We start from the raw sequence: 18,490 nt of genomic DNA on the forward strand, positions 1-18,490 counted from the left end.
CTAGAGGAGTCTTTGGCTTCTGTACTTTTCCCCTTCCCTTGTGCACATTTACTTCTGGGTTCTTGGGGAAACCATAGTTTGCCATTGCATCTGACCATAACAAAATATGGTTTCTGAAAACTGAGATCACAGTAGTGTTTGGATACAGTGGTAAAGTATGGTTTGCTGAGAGAACCCAGAAAGAAAGAAAAAGGTAGGAATCATGGTGTATGGGGAGAGAGTGGGATGACAGATTGTTTGAGTCTGAAGCTAGCTTGTGCAAAACAAGATATTGCAAACAATTTTTTGGCGATAGTGTCTGATTACAGCCAATTTCTCATGTATCAGATGAATGTCAGAAAATGTAGAAGAAATTCCATTGAATGTAGGTGATAACCTGTCGTCATGAGCATGCACTAGCTTAACTTCACAATAATGGACATCTATCAGATATGTGCAGGATCATCATCATTGCCTTGTGATGGTTGATAATCTCCACATATGGAGTATGTTAGCGTATTTCTCAGTAAACATACAGTATCAAGATGATGTAGCATAGTGGAAAAGATCTGAGCTACAAATCAAGACGATCCTGATTCATATCTTGCTGGAACATGCTAGAGGTGGCCTTAGACAAGTCATTTTCTCTTGGCCTCATTCCCCTGCCTTGCAATATTAATCAGTCAATCAAAAATTTTACTGACCTGCCCTATAGTTCTAAGGATTACAAGATACTGCAATGTACATGAGCATTCTCTAAAGTACTATATACATGATATACACTATTGCTACTGCTACTATAATACTAGTAAAAGAAAAGATTGTACTAAATCTTTTAAAAAGATGACAGTAAAATAAAAGATTTAAATAATACTCCTTAGTAGTAACTAGGATGATAGAATTTTCTAAACCTATGCCCCAAGTACACTATCACCAATCGCTTTTGGCTTTTGTTGCTCTGCTTGAAAGAGAAAATTCAGGCCTTTTAACAGGAAATATTCTAAGTGCTGAAACATCTGGTAGCTGTAAGAATGTTTGGGCTTGGTCCTTCCTGACAGCTTTAGTAGGAAAAATTCAGTATTAGACTTCGATAACCATGCTTAAGTTTCTGACTGTATATGTTTGCTCTCTTCAGGTAAGATTTTATTTTTAAAAACAAGAAGCTTTGAAAATACTCTATGTACTTGAAATTAATATGTATTTAAAATATTTATATATTACCTTTCAACAAAACAGTTCTTAAATGTATTTACATAGCAAAAGTTATTTAGTTACAAAAAATTACATAGCAAGTTAACCTGCAGCTCTGAACTATTTGCTGTTTGTGAATGAGCCTTGGATGTCTAGAAACTTGTACAGTACTGTATCTTGATGTCAGATAAAGAATCAGGTTCTTGTCTCACTAAGCTTTAACCTTCGACAGAAACAATTAAATATCAGAGCTTGAAAGAATACTTTTGAACTTGGTATCTTGGTCACAGATTACTAATTCAGTTATGACAATTTTATTGACATTTAACAATTAATAAGGTTGTTAAAGCCTACTTTTAATGTCTTAAAGTTTTCTAAATTAACATGTCATGAAGATTCATCATATGGAGGTGTAAGTTCTTATTATCAAAAGGGAAAGAAGAAGTTTTGACCTGTTCTGTAGCTAATCTAGAAATGTTTACTTACATTCCAAAGCAGGCCATTATTGTCCTCTAAAATTTAATCTGATGACTGTAGTCTCTTATACAGTCATTACTGGTCACTTCAGCATGTATGTCCTAAGATGTGCTGCTCATGTCTTTAAGGGAGGGGGGTGGAGCATAATTTTTTATCACAGCAAGGTTGGTTCACATTTCAGATTATATTTTAAAGTGCACTATTCAACAAAAATGGGGGTGGTGGTGCTTGTACACTTGTTTTATCTAGTTAAACAAGTTAGTTGTTTACTTAATAGTTTTTATTTCTTTACCCTGTTCCTTGTGATTACTGAGGCTTTTCTGAGCTTAATTTTTAACCAAAACATTTCCCATTTCAGAATGCTTAGTTTGGAGGGATGGAGTATGGTGTTTCCTATGTAATACACATGGTAACATTAATTGAATGTGTTATAGGACATAAAAACTAAGGATAGATATTTGTTTTTTGCACTTGGTGCCTTGGTACACTCATTTTATTTAACACCAATTTGTCTTCAAAGAACTAAATCTTCTTTTCATAGCCCATTGTGGAAAATAAATTCTTCTAGATCATTTCCTGAGTTAAGGGAGTAAAGGAAAAAGAAATCGTGCAAGAGGGATGTATGCCAGCACTGAGTCATCCTTTTAAAGCCACTGGGCGTTCCAGTAACCCTCACTGTGTTGCTGTGGTCCAATAGAACAGTGGCCTAGCAGGACAAGATTGCTTGTTGTATAAGTTCATTGCTGTTACTTGTTTTAAATGAACTTAATTAAATTTAGGTGTCCTTCAAATTAAAAAGTCTGATTCTTTCACATGTATGTGCTGATAAACTGCTGCTAAAAGGAGCAACACAATTAGTAAAACATAAATACTAGCAGAGTAAATTTAAGATGGAATGTACTGCACTTCACCATTTGTACAGCCATTTACCGAGAAGGTCCCCTATATCAGATTAATGTGTATGGGTACTTCCTAGACTGTTTAGATTATTGGTGGAACTTGTAACTACTTTGGGGAGTTCTTTACTTCGGTACATGCAAACATACTTCTTGTAGTATATCTGCTGTTGCCACTGTCCTAACTGCTGAGAGAAAACAGCTTGTTCCTTTGCTCGGCAGCTGAGATGGGCAAGGCTATCCCAAAGCAAGGGAGATCACATTTGAAAGTGCATTCCCCTTTTCTCTGCTGCTGTTGCTGCTTTTCCTGACTATAGGGAGATGGCATTAGTTCTTTAAGACAGCCATTTTCTTCTCCCCTAAAGTGTTTGCATGCTATATAATTGTGATAGTGTATGAATGTCTGTATGTACAAATGCCACAGTCTGCCCACTAGTAGATGTGGGGAGGGGAAAACAACATAATATTTGGCCTGTTTTACAGCAATTGCTCTGGATGCCATTTAATTTCCAGGCACAAATCAAGGTACTAGTTCTTAACCTTGAAACCTTCATGGCCTGAAGCTCACCTACCTCGGGGACTAATTCTGAAATAAGGACATCTGCAACAAGGAGCTGTGCCTTTTAACTTCTGACACTTCCTTCCCATTGAGATCTGAGGTTGGACAATTATTGTGGTTTTTTGAACAGGATGCAAAGCCTATAGAAGATTTAAAAAATACACCATCACTGCAGCAAAAACACCAATTGGTAATAGTCAAAAAGAAAAGTAAGAAAACCAGCAAAAAAAACCCTGATGAAAGGCGCAGACACAGTTCTAGCCTAGCCAAAAGCACACTGAAAGAACAACATCTTAACCTGGTATCTGTTGGCAAACAGGGAGGAAACTGATTGTATATTCAGGACAAAGAATTCCACAGTGGGTAACCACTGAGAAGGCTCTGTTCTACATATCCATTCACTGGACCTCAACCAATAGTGGGATATAGAACAGAGGCATGCAATCTGATGTAAGCATGCAAGAGAGTTTGTAGGGGAGGAGGTAATCTGAGCAGGTGATATTCGGATCTCATACTATTTAGGACTTTAAAGGCCAAAACCGGTAGTTTGAATTGGGCTCAGAAACAGATTGATAGCTGACAAAGATAATATAATTTTGGTGTGATATGATCAATAAAGTGAGCCCCAATCAGTACACACTGTTCTCCTTTTCTGGATTTTGTCCCTGGTTAATTGGCTGTAATTTTGTATTGGTAAGTTTTGTGTGACCAAGTTTAAATATGAGTTGCTAGTTGTCATTTTTCAGTATTCAACTCTCTCCCAGAATTCTACAAATTAAATCTTTAAGTAGGTGGGTGGATGTATCACGTCTCTAATGCATGAAGACTGAATTCGAACTCTTATATGCTGTGTATTGCCATAGGGCCTTAATGTTGTGCACCTGCTTGTAAATAGGTGCACATCACTAAGGCACTATGGCAGTACACAGCACAGCTGTGGGGACTTGGTACTAGAATCGGTTGTTACAAATATATTCCATTTTCCACTGTGAAAATGTTGCAGGGTAAGGTACATGACGTTATGCATTTTGCACGAAATGACTCTTAAAGCATTCTTCAAAGGCAACATTGCACACAATTCACTAGAGTAAACTAATTTGGATATGACCAAAGCATGTGAAACAGAGACCAATCTGTCAAACCTACCTCTGTAGCTGTAGATAGAGTGGCCAACTTGCAGAGGCGCACTTTGCCATATATCTTGGGGGTCTGGTCTGTGGCCTCCTGTCTCCAGGGCCCCACTACTGTCCCACGCCTGCTGTGCAACTTAAATTTAAAATATATTTTTTTTCAACCGCTGCTGTGCAGTGGGGATGGTAGCAGAGACGTGGGCAGCCGGTGGGGTGCAGGTACTCGAGGGGAGTCCAAGGCGAGGGAGGCAGCAGCAAGAGTTCCTTCACTGAGCCCACCTGCCACCCAAATGGCATGTGCACAGAGAGACCCTAAATGGGCCAAAAATGGAGGTGGGCAGCAAGTGGGCTCAGGGAAGGAGCTCTTGCTGCTGCCTCCATCTCCTCTCGAGTGCCTGCACCCTGCTTGCCGCCCCGTCTCTGCTACCATCCCCGTCACACAGCAGCAGTTGAGAAGAAGTTTGAAAAAAAGATTTAACTTGCCCCCGACCCCACCCCGCTCTCAAGCGGGGGGGGGGCAGTGTGCAAAGCCCTTCAGGTCCAGGCCTCAAAATTACCTAGGTGCTCCCTTGTCAACATGCAGACTAAGCTCTGCTAATGTGTCAGTGTTTCCGATTGCACAAGGTGGGGGCAGTGCTTGATTATCTCCTCTTCCCTCTACAGTCATCTTTGCCTATCAAAACTATCTCTCTGAAGACAGAGACATAGTTTCAGGAGACACCCATGGCTGCAGGGGGAAATTGCCATAAATTATCTGACTATTGCTAATTCTTTAGTATTGATGCTATAAAGTACATGTTGTTAGTTCATTGGGATTGGGATTGTTTTAATGCCTTACTTTGTTGGAATCTGTCTCTAGCCTAATAGACAGCCTACAAATGTTGTAAATAATTAAGTAAAACAGTTTCCTGTGTGATAGAATGCTCTTGTTTTACTATAAGGAGCACCTACAAGGAGCAGATGGTAAAACTGCATGCTCTTTAGAATGCTGACAGACCAATTGCATGATTTAAACACAAACAATGGATTTTATTTTTATATTGTTGAGCTGTAAACACTTGTCTGAGTTTTTCCATAACTAAAAACAAAATATTTTGTTTTTCCCAGATCAAGTGAGATGCTTCCTGCAATTTATATAACCTAATAAGCTTTTGAAGTTCATGCTCTGAAATTCATAAAAGAACTTAAAGCTTTGCAGATTCTTGACAGAGTTTAGCATAATATGCCAAGAACTCTTTATGTATGACACTTTAGGATGGAAAAGGGCCAAGAAACCCATTTACATCTATTTTCAACTTGTCCATTTGAGATGTTATAATAAAGTGAAGAGGAATAAAAGCACATCTGTCTATTATTAATGGCTAGTTAAAGGCCTGTGAAATGTCATGGGTAAGGTTTAGGAAACTGTGGGGGGAAGGATTTCATCCATTTCCTCTGTCATTATACTTCTCCTGACCCTCCTGCCTCTGTCTGCTCTTGCTTCAGCCCCTAAACTTGCCCACTCCCTGCCATTTTGTTAAATGGTGGAAAGATCCTTCTTCCAAAGCTAGATCCAAGCTGTAGATTGAGACAATGTGCACATCAAACTGCTAGCCTGACTTCTTTCTCGGATGTACTCTGAATATGAGCCAGAGCATAATGGAGTGAGAGGGAATGTTGAGGAGCTGCGCTTATGTACATACGCAAAATGTTCATGTGTTGGGTGCAGTATGTGGAGGGAAGACTTGTATATTTAAGAACACAGGACCTCTGCAGGATTAGACCAAAAGTCTACCCAGTCTAATACCATATTGCTAACAGAGCCAACCAGATGCTTATGAAAGCATAAGCAAGGCATAAAGGCAGCAGACCTCTCTCACTGTTCGCTCCCCAGCCACTGGTATTCAGGGACACAGTACCTTGGAACCGGCAAGCTATCGTAGCTAATAGTCATTGACAACAATTTTTTAAAATTTTATTTATTTATTTTATTGATTACATTTCTAGATCACCCCATCCAAAGCCTCTGGGCAGTGCACAAGTTTAAAAAACATGAAAACAAACACCATTTAAAGCATACTACTTAAAACAATTTTTAAAAGGTTTTAAAACAATTCAGAACCAATTAAAATACTTAAATACCATTTAAAACCAATTAAAATACTTAGAAAACAATTAAAAAACTTTTGCATGCCAGGCCAAACAAGTAAGTCTTAAAGGCCAACAATGAGCCTAAATTACGGATCTCTGCTGGGAGTGCATTCCCTAGCCCAAGAGCAGCTACACAGAAGGCCCAGCTCTGAGTTGCCACCAGACGTACCGGTGGTAACTGGAGATGGACTTCTTCAGATGACCTTGACATTAGATGGGAATCATACAGAAGAAGGTGCTCTCTAAGGTAGCCCAGACCCAAGCTGTTCAGAACTTTAAAGGTAATAACCAGCACTTTGTATTTTGCCTGGAAACATATCAGCAGCCATTGCAACTGTATTAAAACAGCATAATATGGTCTCTCCGGGTTACCCCAGAGACCAGTCTCTGGCTGCCGCATTTTGAACTAACTGAAGTTTCCAAACTACATACAAAGGCACCCCCACCTAGAGGGCATTGTAATAGTCAAGCCTGGAAGTTACCAGCTGATGCACTACTGTTTTGAAATCATTCTCTTTAAGGAATAGATGCAGTGGTCAAATCAGCTGAAGCTGATGGAAAGTGCTCCTGGCCATAGCCTCCAGTTGAGATACCGCGGTGAGGCCTGGATTCAAGAGCACTCCCAAGCTGCGTACATGTTCCTCCTCCTGGGAGAGTGTAACTGCACTCAGCACTGGAAGATCTAAAACATTCCTCAAATTGCTATCCCCCACAATGAACACCTCCGTCTTGTTTGGATTCAGTTTCAATTTGTTATCCCTCATCCAGCCCATTACTGCCTGTAGGTAGGCATTTAGGGAATGAATGCAATTTCCTGATGAAGATAAGGAGAAATAGATTTGCATGTTATCGGCATACTGAGAACACCTTGCACCAAATCTCTTGATGACTTCACCCAGCAGTTTAATGTAGAAGTTAAAAAGCATTGATGACAGAATGGAGCCCTGAGGGATGCCATATAATAGCTCCCATTTTAAAGAGGAACTGTCACCAAGCTCCACCATCTGGAATCTGCCTGAGAAATAGGAATGAAACCACTGCAAAGCAGTGCTCCCTATTCCCATTTTCCCCAGGCGATCCAGAAGGATACCATGGTCAATGGTATCTAACACCTCCAAGAGATCCAAAAGAACCAACAGAGTCAAACTCTGTCGATGCCCTGGTAAAGATCATCTATCAGGTCCACTGAGGCCAACTCAACCCCATAGCCTCCTCTAAAGCCAGTTTGAAATGGGTCTAGATAATTGGTTTCCTCCAAAACCGCCTGGAACTGGTTAGCCCCACACTCTCAATCACCTTGCCCAACCATGGGAGATTGGAGACCAGCCTATAATTATCCATCACTGAGGGATCTAGGGAAGGCTTCTTAAGAAGTGGTCTAATTGTCTCCAAACAAGGAGGTATCCTACCATCCCTCAGATAAAAGTTAATGATATTAACTAGGCCATCTCCCACAATTTCCCTGCTAGGTAGAATCAGCCAAGTTGGGCAAGGATCCAGAGAACAAGTGATAGGCCACACTGCCAGAAGCAGCTTGTCCATGTCATCAGGCATCACAGATTGAAACTGATCCAATCTAATACTGCAAGAGGAATTGCTGGATACCACCTTAATAGACTCTCCAAAAACAGTGGAGTCCAAATCGGCCTGTATACAAGAGATTTTGTTCGCAAAGAACCTATTACAAGCATCACAGAAGAACATAGTCTCCGGGGACTGGTTTGAAATGGAAGGAGCCTGAATCAAAACTCCTCACAACCTAGGACAATGCTACTGAATTCAAACCTGCAGAAGCAATGCGTGCAGACCAGAATTGGTGGGGTTTTTTGTGGTTTGTTTTTTTTTGCTGCATGCACCGCTTCCGCATAAACCTTCAAACAGGCTTTGTGCTGTGACCTGTCAATTTTGAGCCGAGTTCTCCTCCACTTGTGCTCCAGTTGCCTACCTTGCTGCTTCAGACCCTTCAACTGCTCTGTATACCAAGAGGCCACTTTTAAAGCAGGTCAGAAGGGACGCTAGGAGCGATTGTGTCTACTGCCCTGGTGAGTTCCCTATTCCAGGTTCCCACCAGGACATCGACAGAATCACTGGCTCTACCAACATTAAAACCCTCCAAGGCTCTTTGGAATCCTACTAGATCTAGCAGTTGTCTTGGCTGACCATCTTAATAGGTTCTCCACCCCTGCAGGGCTGGGCTGTGGCTGTGAAACCAACCTTAACCAGGTAGTGGTCTGTCCATGAAAATGGGGAAACCACAGGATTCTCCACCTACGGAACACCCTCCCCCCCCACCCCAATCTGAACAAAAGGCAACATGAGTTGGTCCTCAAACTAGTTGGGATAGGCCCATAGCTGTAATGGCCACTATGAACTCCTTAGCTGCACCAGACAAGTCAGCTTCACAATGGATATTGAAGTCCACCAGCACTAAGAATCTGGGTGACTTCAACACCAACTCTGCGACCAGCTCCGTCAGCTCAGTTAGGGAGTCAGTTGAGCAACGGGGTAGATATTACACCAACAGAATCCCCAATCTATCCTTAGTTCCCAGCCCCAGAAATATGCACTCAGTATAAGTTAACTGTCTCACAGGGCCCTGGCAAGCAAATGGTATACCATAAGAACGGTATTCTTATGGACAACAGTCACTCCTCGCCGCCCATTGACTTCCCCAAGCCTGCTCCACAACAGAGTAGCCTGGTGGGAGAAGCTGGGCCCAAACTGGGCCACTTGCCTTCCAGATCCGGGTCTCGGTTATACAAGCCAGGTCAACTCCCTCATCCATGATGAAGTCATGGATCATTTCGGTCTTATTTTGAACCAGCCTGGCATTGCAAAAGAGCAAGGCTTGGTTCTGTGGGTAGTTGGAACTACTCCCCCAAGGCCAGAGCACTGACAGGGCAGCTGGAAGTGGAAACAGTTACTAAATTACTGGTTTCCCTTCCTCTGTAACTGCCAGCTGATCTGCCAGCGCCAATTCTTCTATTGCCCACCACAGAAGTGGTAGCTGCCCCAGAGTTGCCAGACCACCACACACACACACACACACACACACACACACACACACACACACACACCACCTTGCCTAAGAGGACCCAAACACATTTCAACAAGACACTTGGCACAACCCAATAAAAGGAGAACTAACAAACTAACCCAGACCTCCAACCCCGACTTAGTAAAACCTCCCTCCTGGACTCCAGTCCGACACCAAAGGACTGGCACCAATGGCTAGTCCCCCTTGGCGGCCATGCCTCCATGGTGCCTTCTTCCTATTTATGCTCCCAAGGGCTCCAGAAATCTCCCCTCTCACAAGAGCTCTCTGGTCCTCAGGGCCAGGTGGAATCAGTCGGGTAGAAAGCACAGGTGGGACAGGAAAGCAATCAACCTGCAAGCAAGCGTTTCTTCAGAAGGTCCGGGGCTGCAAAAACAAACCTCCTCGGCCAAGTCAGGAATGCGCAGGCAGGGCAAGATGGCTGTTTGTCAGAGGTCAGGGAAGCTGACAGAATCTACCCCACTCTCTTCTCCTCACCCCCTCCGACCTATATATTTTGCTCATTATACAGAAGTCCTAACCAGTTTCAGCCTGGTCCAGGTTCCTTAACAAGCAAATTCAGTTCCATGCCCAATCAATTAAGTGACAGCAGCTCTCTCCATTGTATTTCACTGAAGTCAATAGGAAATGCTTTACAGCCAGCAGCTCTTTATGCACACTGTAAAGTGCAAAGAGCTTTAGATTCTGTTTACCAGCACTGTCTTTAGTAGAAAAAGTAAAAGACTTCCTAGCAGAACCCTTTCCAGGTGCCTGACATGCTGGTTTAGCATATCGGGCCTCTGTAAACTGTGTATGGCCTGCATTCTGCTAATCCAAACTGCAGTGGCGAAGCTAATCAGGCAGAACTGGAGAGGTTGAAAATTAAAATTATTTAGGAAGAACATATAGCAGCCGCCTTCTCGTCTGGCAAGCGGGAAAGGGGCACAAATCGATCCCACTAGCTGCTTTTTTGGTGCCATTATTTGCCCCTGCCTAATAGAATCTGCATGACAGCGGAAACAGAAGTGATGGATATTCACCACTGGGTTTTGCACCTAGAGGCTAGCCTCAGATCGTGACGTAGAGGCTAGCCTCAGATCGTGACGTACTAGCCCTTCTTTACAACCCTTCCGCACCTTTTCCCCATGCATGCCTGCCACATTGCTGACTCTGGAGTCTCCCAACAGAGGCTGGATTTTGCCAGCCTCTCATGAGCGCATGGCAGTGTTACACCTGGAATAGGGAAATACAGATACAATAAAGGAACAATATATTTTCGTTATTGGTTGTTGGCTTCTTATAGATTTATGTATTGTATTTTAGTTATTTTTGGGTAGGCTCAGCCTCAAAGCCTCATAGGACACTTCACCACTGCCAAACTGTAAGCTAGCAAGATCAGTAAAGATGGCACAGATTCAGTATTGAATGTATTATACAAATATGTGGGAATACTGGGTGTATTCTGTTTGTGGCATTTCTTCCCCGACTCCAGTATGAAACATTGCATAAGGGAAGCTGCTTTCTAGACAATCCATAATAAAGTCCACAACTCCTCATACACTTGACGGCAGGATCCGGACAAAGCCATGACTTAGTCTGGATCTTGCCCAGTATGAAAACTGGGGTAATTATCCTATCTGTAATAAAGCAATGGCAAAGCAACTTGAAATATATCTTCTTTATATCTAAAAGCCTTAGGGCGTATGTAATAAATCCCATGGTATGTGGCACATCTTGTGAGAGTTCTGACAACACTCGGGAGGAGAGAGAGAGAGGGAGAGAAGGCACAGAGGAGGAGGCTGATGAGTGGATGGAGGGGCAGTTGCTGCCAGGGAGGAGCAGGAGGGCCGAAGAAAAAGCAGTGGTATTGCTCACTCCAACTGCCGGCCTCTGACACCTTGCTGAATCTCCTTGCGAGGAGGATGGCAAAGCCGGGGCTTCCCATCCAGCCTGCACAAATGGCCCTCTGTTCTCTCTCCCACCCCGGCTTAGCCATCCTCCTCATGAGGAGGCTCGGCTGGGCGTTAGAGGCTAGGGGTTAGAGCTGAGGGAGTGAGTGGCGGTTGGGTGAGCTGGGGGAGTGGCAGAGAGGGGGTGGCTGCAAGTGGGGTGGCTGACACTGAGCAATAAAGCAGGGGCTGTGGCATGACTTTAAGGAGAGCAATAAAATCCTAGCACACAGATGTTCTGCACAGGGCCAGCTAGTATTAAATAATATTTGTAATACTAGTGCCAGTCTGAATTCTTGCTAGTAAAGTAACACCGACAAGCTTGCCAATTCACTACAGATGTTAGTACTATCAGTACTATCTGGCACATAAAAGAAACAGTTGTTTGGGGTGTAACTTGGAAATATGACTAGATCAGAAGACTACTGAGGTATCTAAATGGTCATTAAGCTGTAGTTAGGGTCAAGCCTCTTGGGGCACGTATTCGTTCCCATTGGTTGTACAAACTCTTAGGAAACATTTAGTTAATTTAGTTGGACAGCTGTGTAGACTGAAAATGTTGCTGCTGCTTAAGTTTCCAACAAATAGACAGAAATATAACACCCACCAACATAATGCAACCTTTGAAGTTATTTAATATTCATTTAGCAGTATATTGCATCTGGAACTGCTGTGTAGTTTTAGACAGTGGAAGATGTATGTTTAGTATTCTTGAAAAATTCAACATTGCTTGAAAAGGCTAGACTATGGGAGAGTGTAGCCAGTACTCATTGTGAGTATGGAAGCCCTGACTCATGAAGTGCCAGCCAGTTTGCTCATAACATGGAAGCAGAGAAAGCAGGAGTCTACCATTGTGCAAATGGGTTCAAAGACCCAGGCTGCCAATGGTAGGGGCCACTGAAGCCCGCAGGGGTGTGAGACAAGGGCTCCAGAACAGCCCCGAGCTAACTCCCCACTATGGAGATGGAGAGCCCCGAACGAGTGTTTCCCTGTTCTTTTCAGGCAGCAAGCGCTGCCTGAAATGACAGGGAAGTGCTCGCTCGGGCTCTCCGGGGTGTGAGGCCATGTGCCAAGGGGGCGCGGCCTCAAGCTCCGGAGAGCCCGAGCAAGCGCTTCTCTGTCATTTCAGGCGGTGCTTTCTGCCTGAACGCATCTATTCCCCTTTTTCTTTTAAACACAAAAATCGCTCGAAGGCATTTTTGTACCCCAAAAAACCACTCAGTCATTTTGAATCGTGAAGAGTTGGCAAGGTCAGCAAGAGGAATGAATGGATTGAACCTCTGTTTCCTCTAAGGTATGTGAGTGTGCGTGCACATGTGCAAACCCCCAGGCCCCCGTGCAGCAGTTTCTGGTGGGCACACAATCTCTGCTGTACCCGCCACCACTGCCCGGCACCGTCTCTCCTGTTTTATTATTGCTGCCTGCTTTAATTGCCACCTTGCAATCTCCCTCCCCTCAAAACACCCTGCAAATCAAGTTCCCCTTTCCCAGCCCCAGCTCTACCACCCTTCCCTTCTTTCCAAGCCCCTAACCCTCTAGGATTAACCCATCTCCCCTCCCACTTATTTGCGCTCACCCAAAGGTTTATCAAAGGTTATTAGTCATGATCACTAATGGAACCTCCATGTTCTGAGGCAGTTCTGAATACCAGGTGCTAGGCACCAGCAGCAGAGAATAGCTGTAGCCTTCATGCCCTGCCTGTGAGTTTCCCAGGCATTGCTGGAAACCGAATGCTTGGCTAGATTAGATGGACCTTTGGCCTGTTCTCAGCAGGGTTCTTCTTATAGTCTTATGTCAAAGGGAATGGCCCTTTGCACCATTTCCAGTTCTGAACTGAGTAGTCAGCTGCTGCTCTGATGTCTAAAGCCTCAGCAGATGCTGGTGGTGAAGTTGGTGGAAAGGAACGCCTTTATGGCATGCTCCACCATGAACAAGAGACAGGAATTGTTTAATGTGTGTGTGTGTGTGAACATTATGTTCAGCGATCTAGAATTTGTTGCTATACATAGTAATTGCTAGGTCTGAGAAGTAGATTATAATTCTGTCTAGCCTTTGTAAAGGTTAATTCAAAGCTGGCTCCTCCCCCCGCCCCTCCATCTGGATGTGTCTATGAAGCTGCCTAGCTAAGGCAGCAATCCTAAGAGCATTTACCTGGGAGTAAGTTTCCTAGAACTCAGTGGGATTTACGGAATAACAGGAGTGAAACTTCCTATAGAAGTCTGAAAAGGGTATCTTAGAGTGTGTGTGTGTGTGTGTGTGTGTGTGTGTGTGTGTGTGTGTGTGTGTGTGTGTGTGTGAGAGAGAGAGAGAGAGAGAGAGAGAGAGAGAGAGTGCGCGCGAGTGAGCGCACAGACATATTTTTAGCTTTATTTATAAAATGCCCTGGGTTGGAGTAGGAGAATGAATTGAAGATTCAGGCAATCGAATAGTCTTGCTCAGTTCCTTGCTTATCTCCCAACAATATTTTGCACTAGCATGCCAAAAGATCTGTCCCATTCTAAACTTCCCAACATACTAAGCATTGGGAGATGCCCAGGTCTGAAAATTTTTTAATAGTTGCATTGTTGTAATGAGTTCAGGTGATAGTCACCTCTTCCCCCAGTTTTTGTGCGTTTATCAAGTAAACTAGCTGGCATTTAAACATCACAAAATCTGTGCAGAAGACACTACCAAGCAATACATTGCTATATCCTTGTTAATTCTGAGTCCGCCAGTGCCCTTTCTGTAGCTAATATGCCACTAACACAACAGATCTCTCTCCTAATAGTGACTGGGGGAGGGGATCTCACCCTCCTCCTCATTGAAGATGTAGGCATCAAATGATTTCCTCTTTAAAATCGGAAAATTAAAAAATCAATGTCCATAGAACATAACAAACTTTTTCATTAATTCTTGAGTTATGTGCACACACTGCCTTGATCCTGCCACCCAGAACAAAACACTTTCCACTCAGATGATAAAAATTAGAGAGAATACTGCTCTGAAACCCCACCCCCAGATTGTGGGAGGGGGGAACCCAAATAACTAAAAAATCTCTTAAAACTGCGGATATTCAGGCCGCAGTTGGCAAGACAGGCCACAATTTCCCAGCCGCTGATACGAAACCGTGATTGGGAAAACTGCCATTGGTGAGGGATAACTGTATTGCACCAAAAGCATAAGCCAGTCGATTGTGCTTTACACTTCTGTGTAAAGTGTGAATTAACTCTAGATGTGGCAGACAAGTCTACAGTTCTGAATGGCAAACTGAGATGATAGTGTGACAATTGTGGTGGTGTTACAAAAAGAAAACTATTTAGGAGACATTAGAGTGGCATGCAGTAATGACCTTTATGTGCTACTGTGCATCTGAAAATACCAGAAGGCTGTTTCCATTTATCTTTCTTAATTGGGGAGGGCAGGATGTTTCTAGTGATAGATGCTCTTCTGCTATTTTTTAATTCTTTTACTCTATATACCTCTAATTCTTGATGTGATATCAGTCATGCTCCAATTGGTGGTTTTATAAACATTAAGAAAATCAAACGTTTTGCCAAAATTACCTATTTTTACGAATTGCGCTAACATTAATGAAATCTATTTTTGGCTTGTTAGTCTTCACTGATAGATAATTACCTGACACATGAAATTTTTAAAAATATTCCTGGCGTGAATTTCAATCATGAAATGAGAGCTTTATTTTTATTTTCTTTCTCAGGAAGAAGGTACTATTAAAGAGATTGCCATAACACATCATGTCAAGGAAGGACATGAAAAAGCAGATCCTTCACAATTTGAACTCCTTAAAGTACTAGGACAGGGGTCTTTTGGAAAGGTAAGGAAGGACATTTGGTATTTGTACAAGCTGTTAGAGGCCTCTGAAGGCTTGCCCTAGCTTGATTGCTCCCAGAATAGATGCTCTGGTTCTGTAATACTACCTCTTGACTCTTTTGTTATAATCTGCTTACTTGTCTTCTGTTGCCTTAGCTCAAATCAGATTCAGATATGTGGGAATGCCTATTATCAAATGTTATGCAATTACCAGTAGCAATTAACTAGTATATTTCTTGAAATTCCAATGGATGCACTTGCATTTATGTGGGATCTTTTCACGGATGAATTACCATGCACAGCTTTTGTTTCTAATTCACATTTTGATCACTTACTGACTGAAATATATATATTCTCAGTCCACATCCATAAAAATTATTTTTTTATTACAAAGCATGGTTTATCTGACCAAATTCTGTTGTGAAATAAACATATTTTAATTATCTTTTCTAGTAAAGGTAAAGTGTGCCGTCAAGTTGATTTTGACTCCTGGCGCCCACAGAGCTCTGTGGGGTTTTTTGGTAGAATACAGGAGGGGGTTACTATTGCCAGTCCCATGCAGTATGAGATGATGCCTTTCAGTATCTTCCTATATCACTGCTTCCCAATATACCAGCAGGGATTCGAACCGGCAACCTTCTGATTGTTAATAAAGCATTTCCCCACTGTGCCACGTTTTCTAGTACTTTGACATAATTGGAATGAAAGTTATATTCCTGAAAACAAGGCATGGTCTTAGAAATGCTAGTATGTGGAGAGGCTTTCCTTTAAATGCTAGGAGATTGGTATGATGTCCACACACACACATTTCCCTCAAAATATTCTACTTGATTGAGTGCAGTATTATCACCCATTTTCTTGCCCAAAGGTGTTTTTTTAAATAACTGAACATTTTCTTACTTCAAATCATAATTGGAAAAAGAGTGCTAATGCTTAACTGATATTTTCAGAACAGCTCTGGTTGACTAATTCACTTTTGTTATAACAAAAATCAGTAGGTTAAAATCAGTGGCAGTTTAAATGATATCTTGGACATCGATACCCAACTTTTTCTGTTCTTTGGTTAATAGTATTCAATAACTGTAGTCAATATTACTTACAGTATTCTCCATTCCATATGGAGAAAATAACACTTGGTGCCTGTAGGCAATAAGTATGCAGCATATTTTTGTTTTTCAGCAACCTAATTGTGATAGCTGAAACATTTGGACAGCCAGGTGTCCAAAAATATTTTTAGGATTTAAAATGGGTTGACAATGCAGTTGCATTTGTATTAATGGAAATTATTTACATGTATATCAAATAATGCAGAATCTACATTTAGAAGGTCAGAATTGTGCCTGCCCTTGCCCTTGGGCCTAGCCTTGCATTCACAGGTTAGAAAATACCTAATTAAGGTCTTTGTGGAGTTAATTGCTTCAGAATCAAGGCTCAAGATCACATGGATTTGGCCTGTGTGTGTTGGACTTAACACATATAGCCCAAGTAAACATTGCATGCTAGCTGGGACTAGATATACGACAGGCATGTACAGAGTGAGCACGTCTGATCCTGATCCTCCACTGTGCTCATCTTCAAACTTGAATACAGGGGTGTAACAAGGCTGGAGTGGGTCCAGAGACAAAATTTTTAAATGGGCCCCTCGCTGATACACACACATACACACACACACACTTACTTCACAATATATAGTCATGTGACTTGCCTCTGGGGGGGCCCTCAAGGCATGGGGGCCCCCAGGCAGCTGCCTCCCCTTGCCTAATAGTAGTTACGCCCCTGCTTGAATACATTTATAAATATAAATGTGTGTGAGTGCGCATGTGTGTGCATACATCTGCAAAGATGTTCTTACCTGTGTTCTGTTCTTCTAACTTGATAAGTTGCTTTCATAATAATATTTACATGTGCTTAATACAGGTGTTCCTTGTAAAAAAAATCTCAGGAACTGATGCCAGGCAGCTGTATGCAATGAAGGTATTAAAAAAAGCAACACTGAAAGGTAAATTATACCATATGTAGAAATTTCATCCTTTTAGAAATGACATAGAAATTTATTTGCTACAAGAAACTGTTAGCTGTGCAGTGAGGTGCTCATAACTTGCACATGTTTCTTCTGCTTGAAAAACTTAAGTTTCAATAAGCAATGGCTTCAGTGGAGGTACTGCTAATCAAATTAAAGCACTTTAATCAAATTAAAGCACAGATAAAAAATATTATCTGTATATGAGTCCGATACTTGTGCTCATGGATTACAGTCACAAATTTCAAAGGAGTCCAAACTTGCCTAAGAAACAAAAATATTTTCATTATCAAAGGAATATAAAAATCCAAAAAGTATGTGTAAACATGGCAATTTTGCTAACATAACACCCTCCCCCACCCACCCCCAGAAACGGTTAGGGCTCTGTAAGGCAATCCTGCACTGCTTTAGCGCTTAGCCATTCTCTAGCTGATCTTCAGGCAATTCTTTTCTTGTAGTTATGTCACTTCTGAAGCTTTTGTATCTTGGAAACTTGCTCTCAGAATGTGTGCTTTAAGTCAGTGGCTGACATGTCCCACAGTGCTACAAATGTGGAAGAAGCTCTTTGGGACCACAGAGAGGCTGGCACGGAGCTGTAACACAGCCTTGTCATACAGCCCAGTGGAGGGGCTCTCAGGGACATATTCCTGGAAGTGAAAAGTCCTTCTTGAAAGAGGGATGGGTAGCGAAAATTGCTTCCCACTCTGCTAATATTGGACTCCTCAACGAAGCTGAATTGCACTCCGTGTCAGTTTACTTGTGGTCACACAAAGTGCTTCTTCCGTGTGTAGCACTGTGGGACATGTCAGTCAGTGTGTAACAAATATGCTGTACTCGCAACATGTTGGAGTGAGTCTGCTAAGTGTTCACACAGTAGTGGTTTCTTCCCTCACATGAGTTGGGCCCTACATTCCTCAGAATGAAACTGAGATATCAAACTTGCATAAATTGAATTGAAGAGCAAAAATGCCAATCCAGGGATTGTGGGGGGAAGCAGAATGTTAAAGGTGGGATATATGACTACTTCCCAAACCACTGCCGAAGGGAGTTGCCAGCTACCACCGTATTGCTCATTCTGCTCCTTGAGCTCACTCGCTTGTACCCTGCAGAGCCATTAGGGGATCTTCCTGACCCCTTGTTTTCTAAGGTCATCCATGCTTTCTTCCCCTTCAAGAAATTCCTTGAAAATTCATTTCTGTTGGCCTGGTAAGTAGACTGTCACTCTCTGCTTCACCATGGCCTATAATAGCAGGGAAACATATCCTGTTGCAGGACAACTGAGCAAGGATCCATTGCTACATAGCCAAATCTCACC

General features: G+C 42.4%; 1 protein-coding gene across 3 annotated transcripts in view; it reads left to right on the forward strand.

Annotated features, from left to right (window-relative positions):
• The window catches only part of RPS6KA3 (ribosomal protein S6 kinase A3), an 82,141-nt gene that overhangs the window by 10,727 nt on the left and 52,924 nt on the right, over nt 1-18,490 (forward strand). For all 3 annotated transcript variants that reach the window (XM_053306829.1, XM_053306827.1, XM_053306828.1), the window contains exons 3-4: nt 15,043-15,159; nt 17,073-17,154. In XM_053306829.1, the coding sequence (XP_053162804.1) occupies nt 15,043-15,159; nt 17,073-17,154 (199 nt within the window). The remainder of the gene's footprint in view (nt 1-15,042; nt 15,160-17,072; nt 17,155-18,490) is intronic.

This window comes from Hemicordylus capensis, chromosome 3 (genome assembly GCF_027244095.1).
Source record: "Hemicordylus capensis ecotype Gifberg chromosome 3, rHemCap1.1.pri, whole genome shotgun sequence".
NCBI lineage: Eukaryota > Metazoa > Chordata > Lepidosauria > Squamata > Cordylidae > Hemicordylus > Hemicordylus capensis.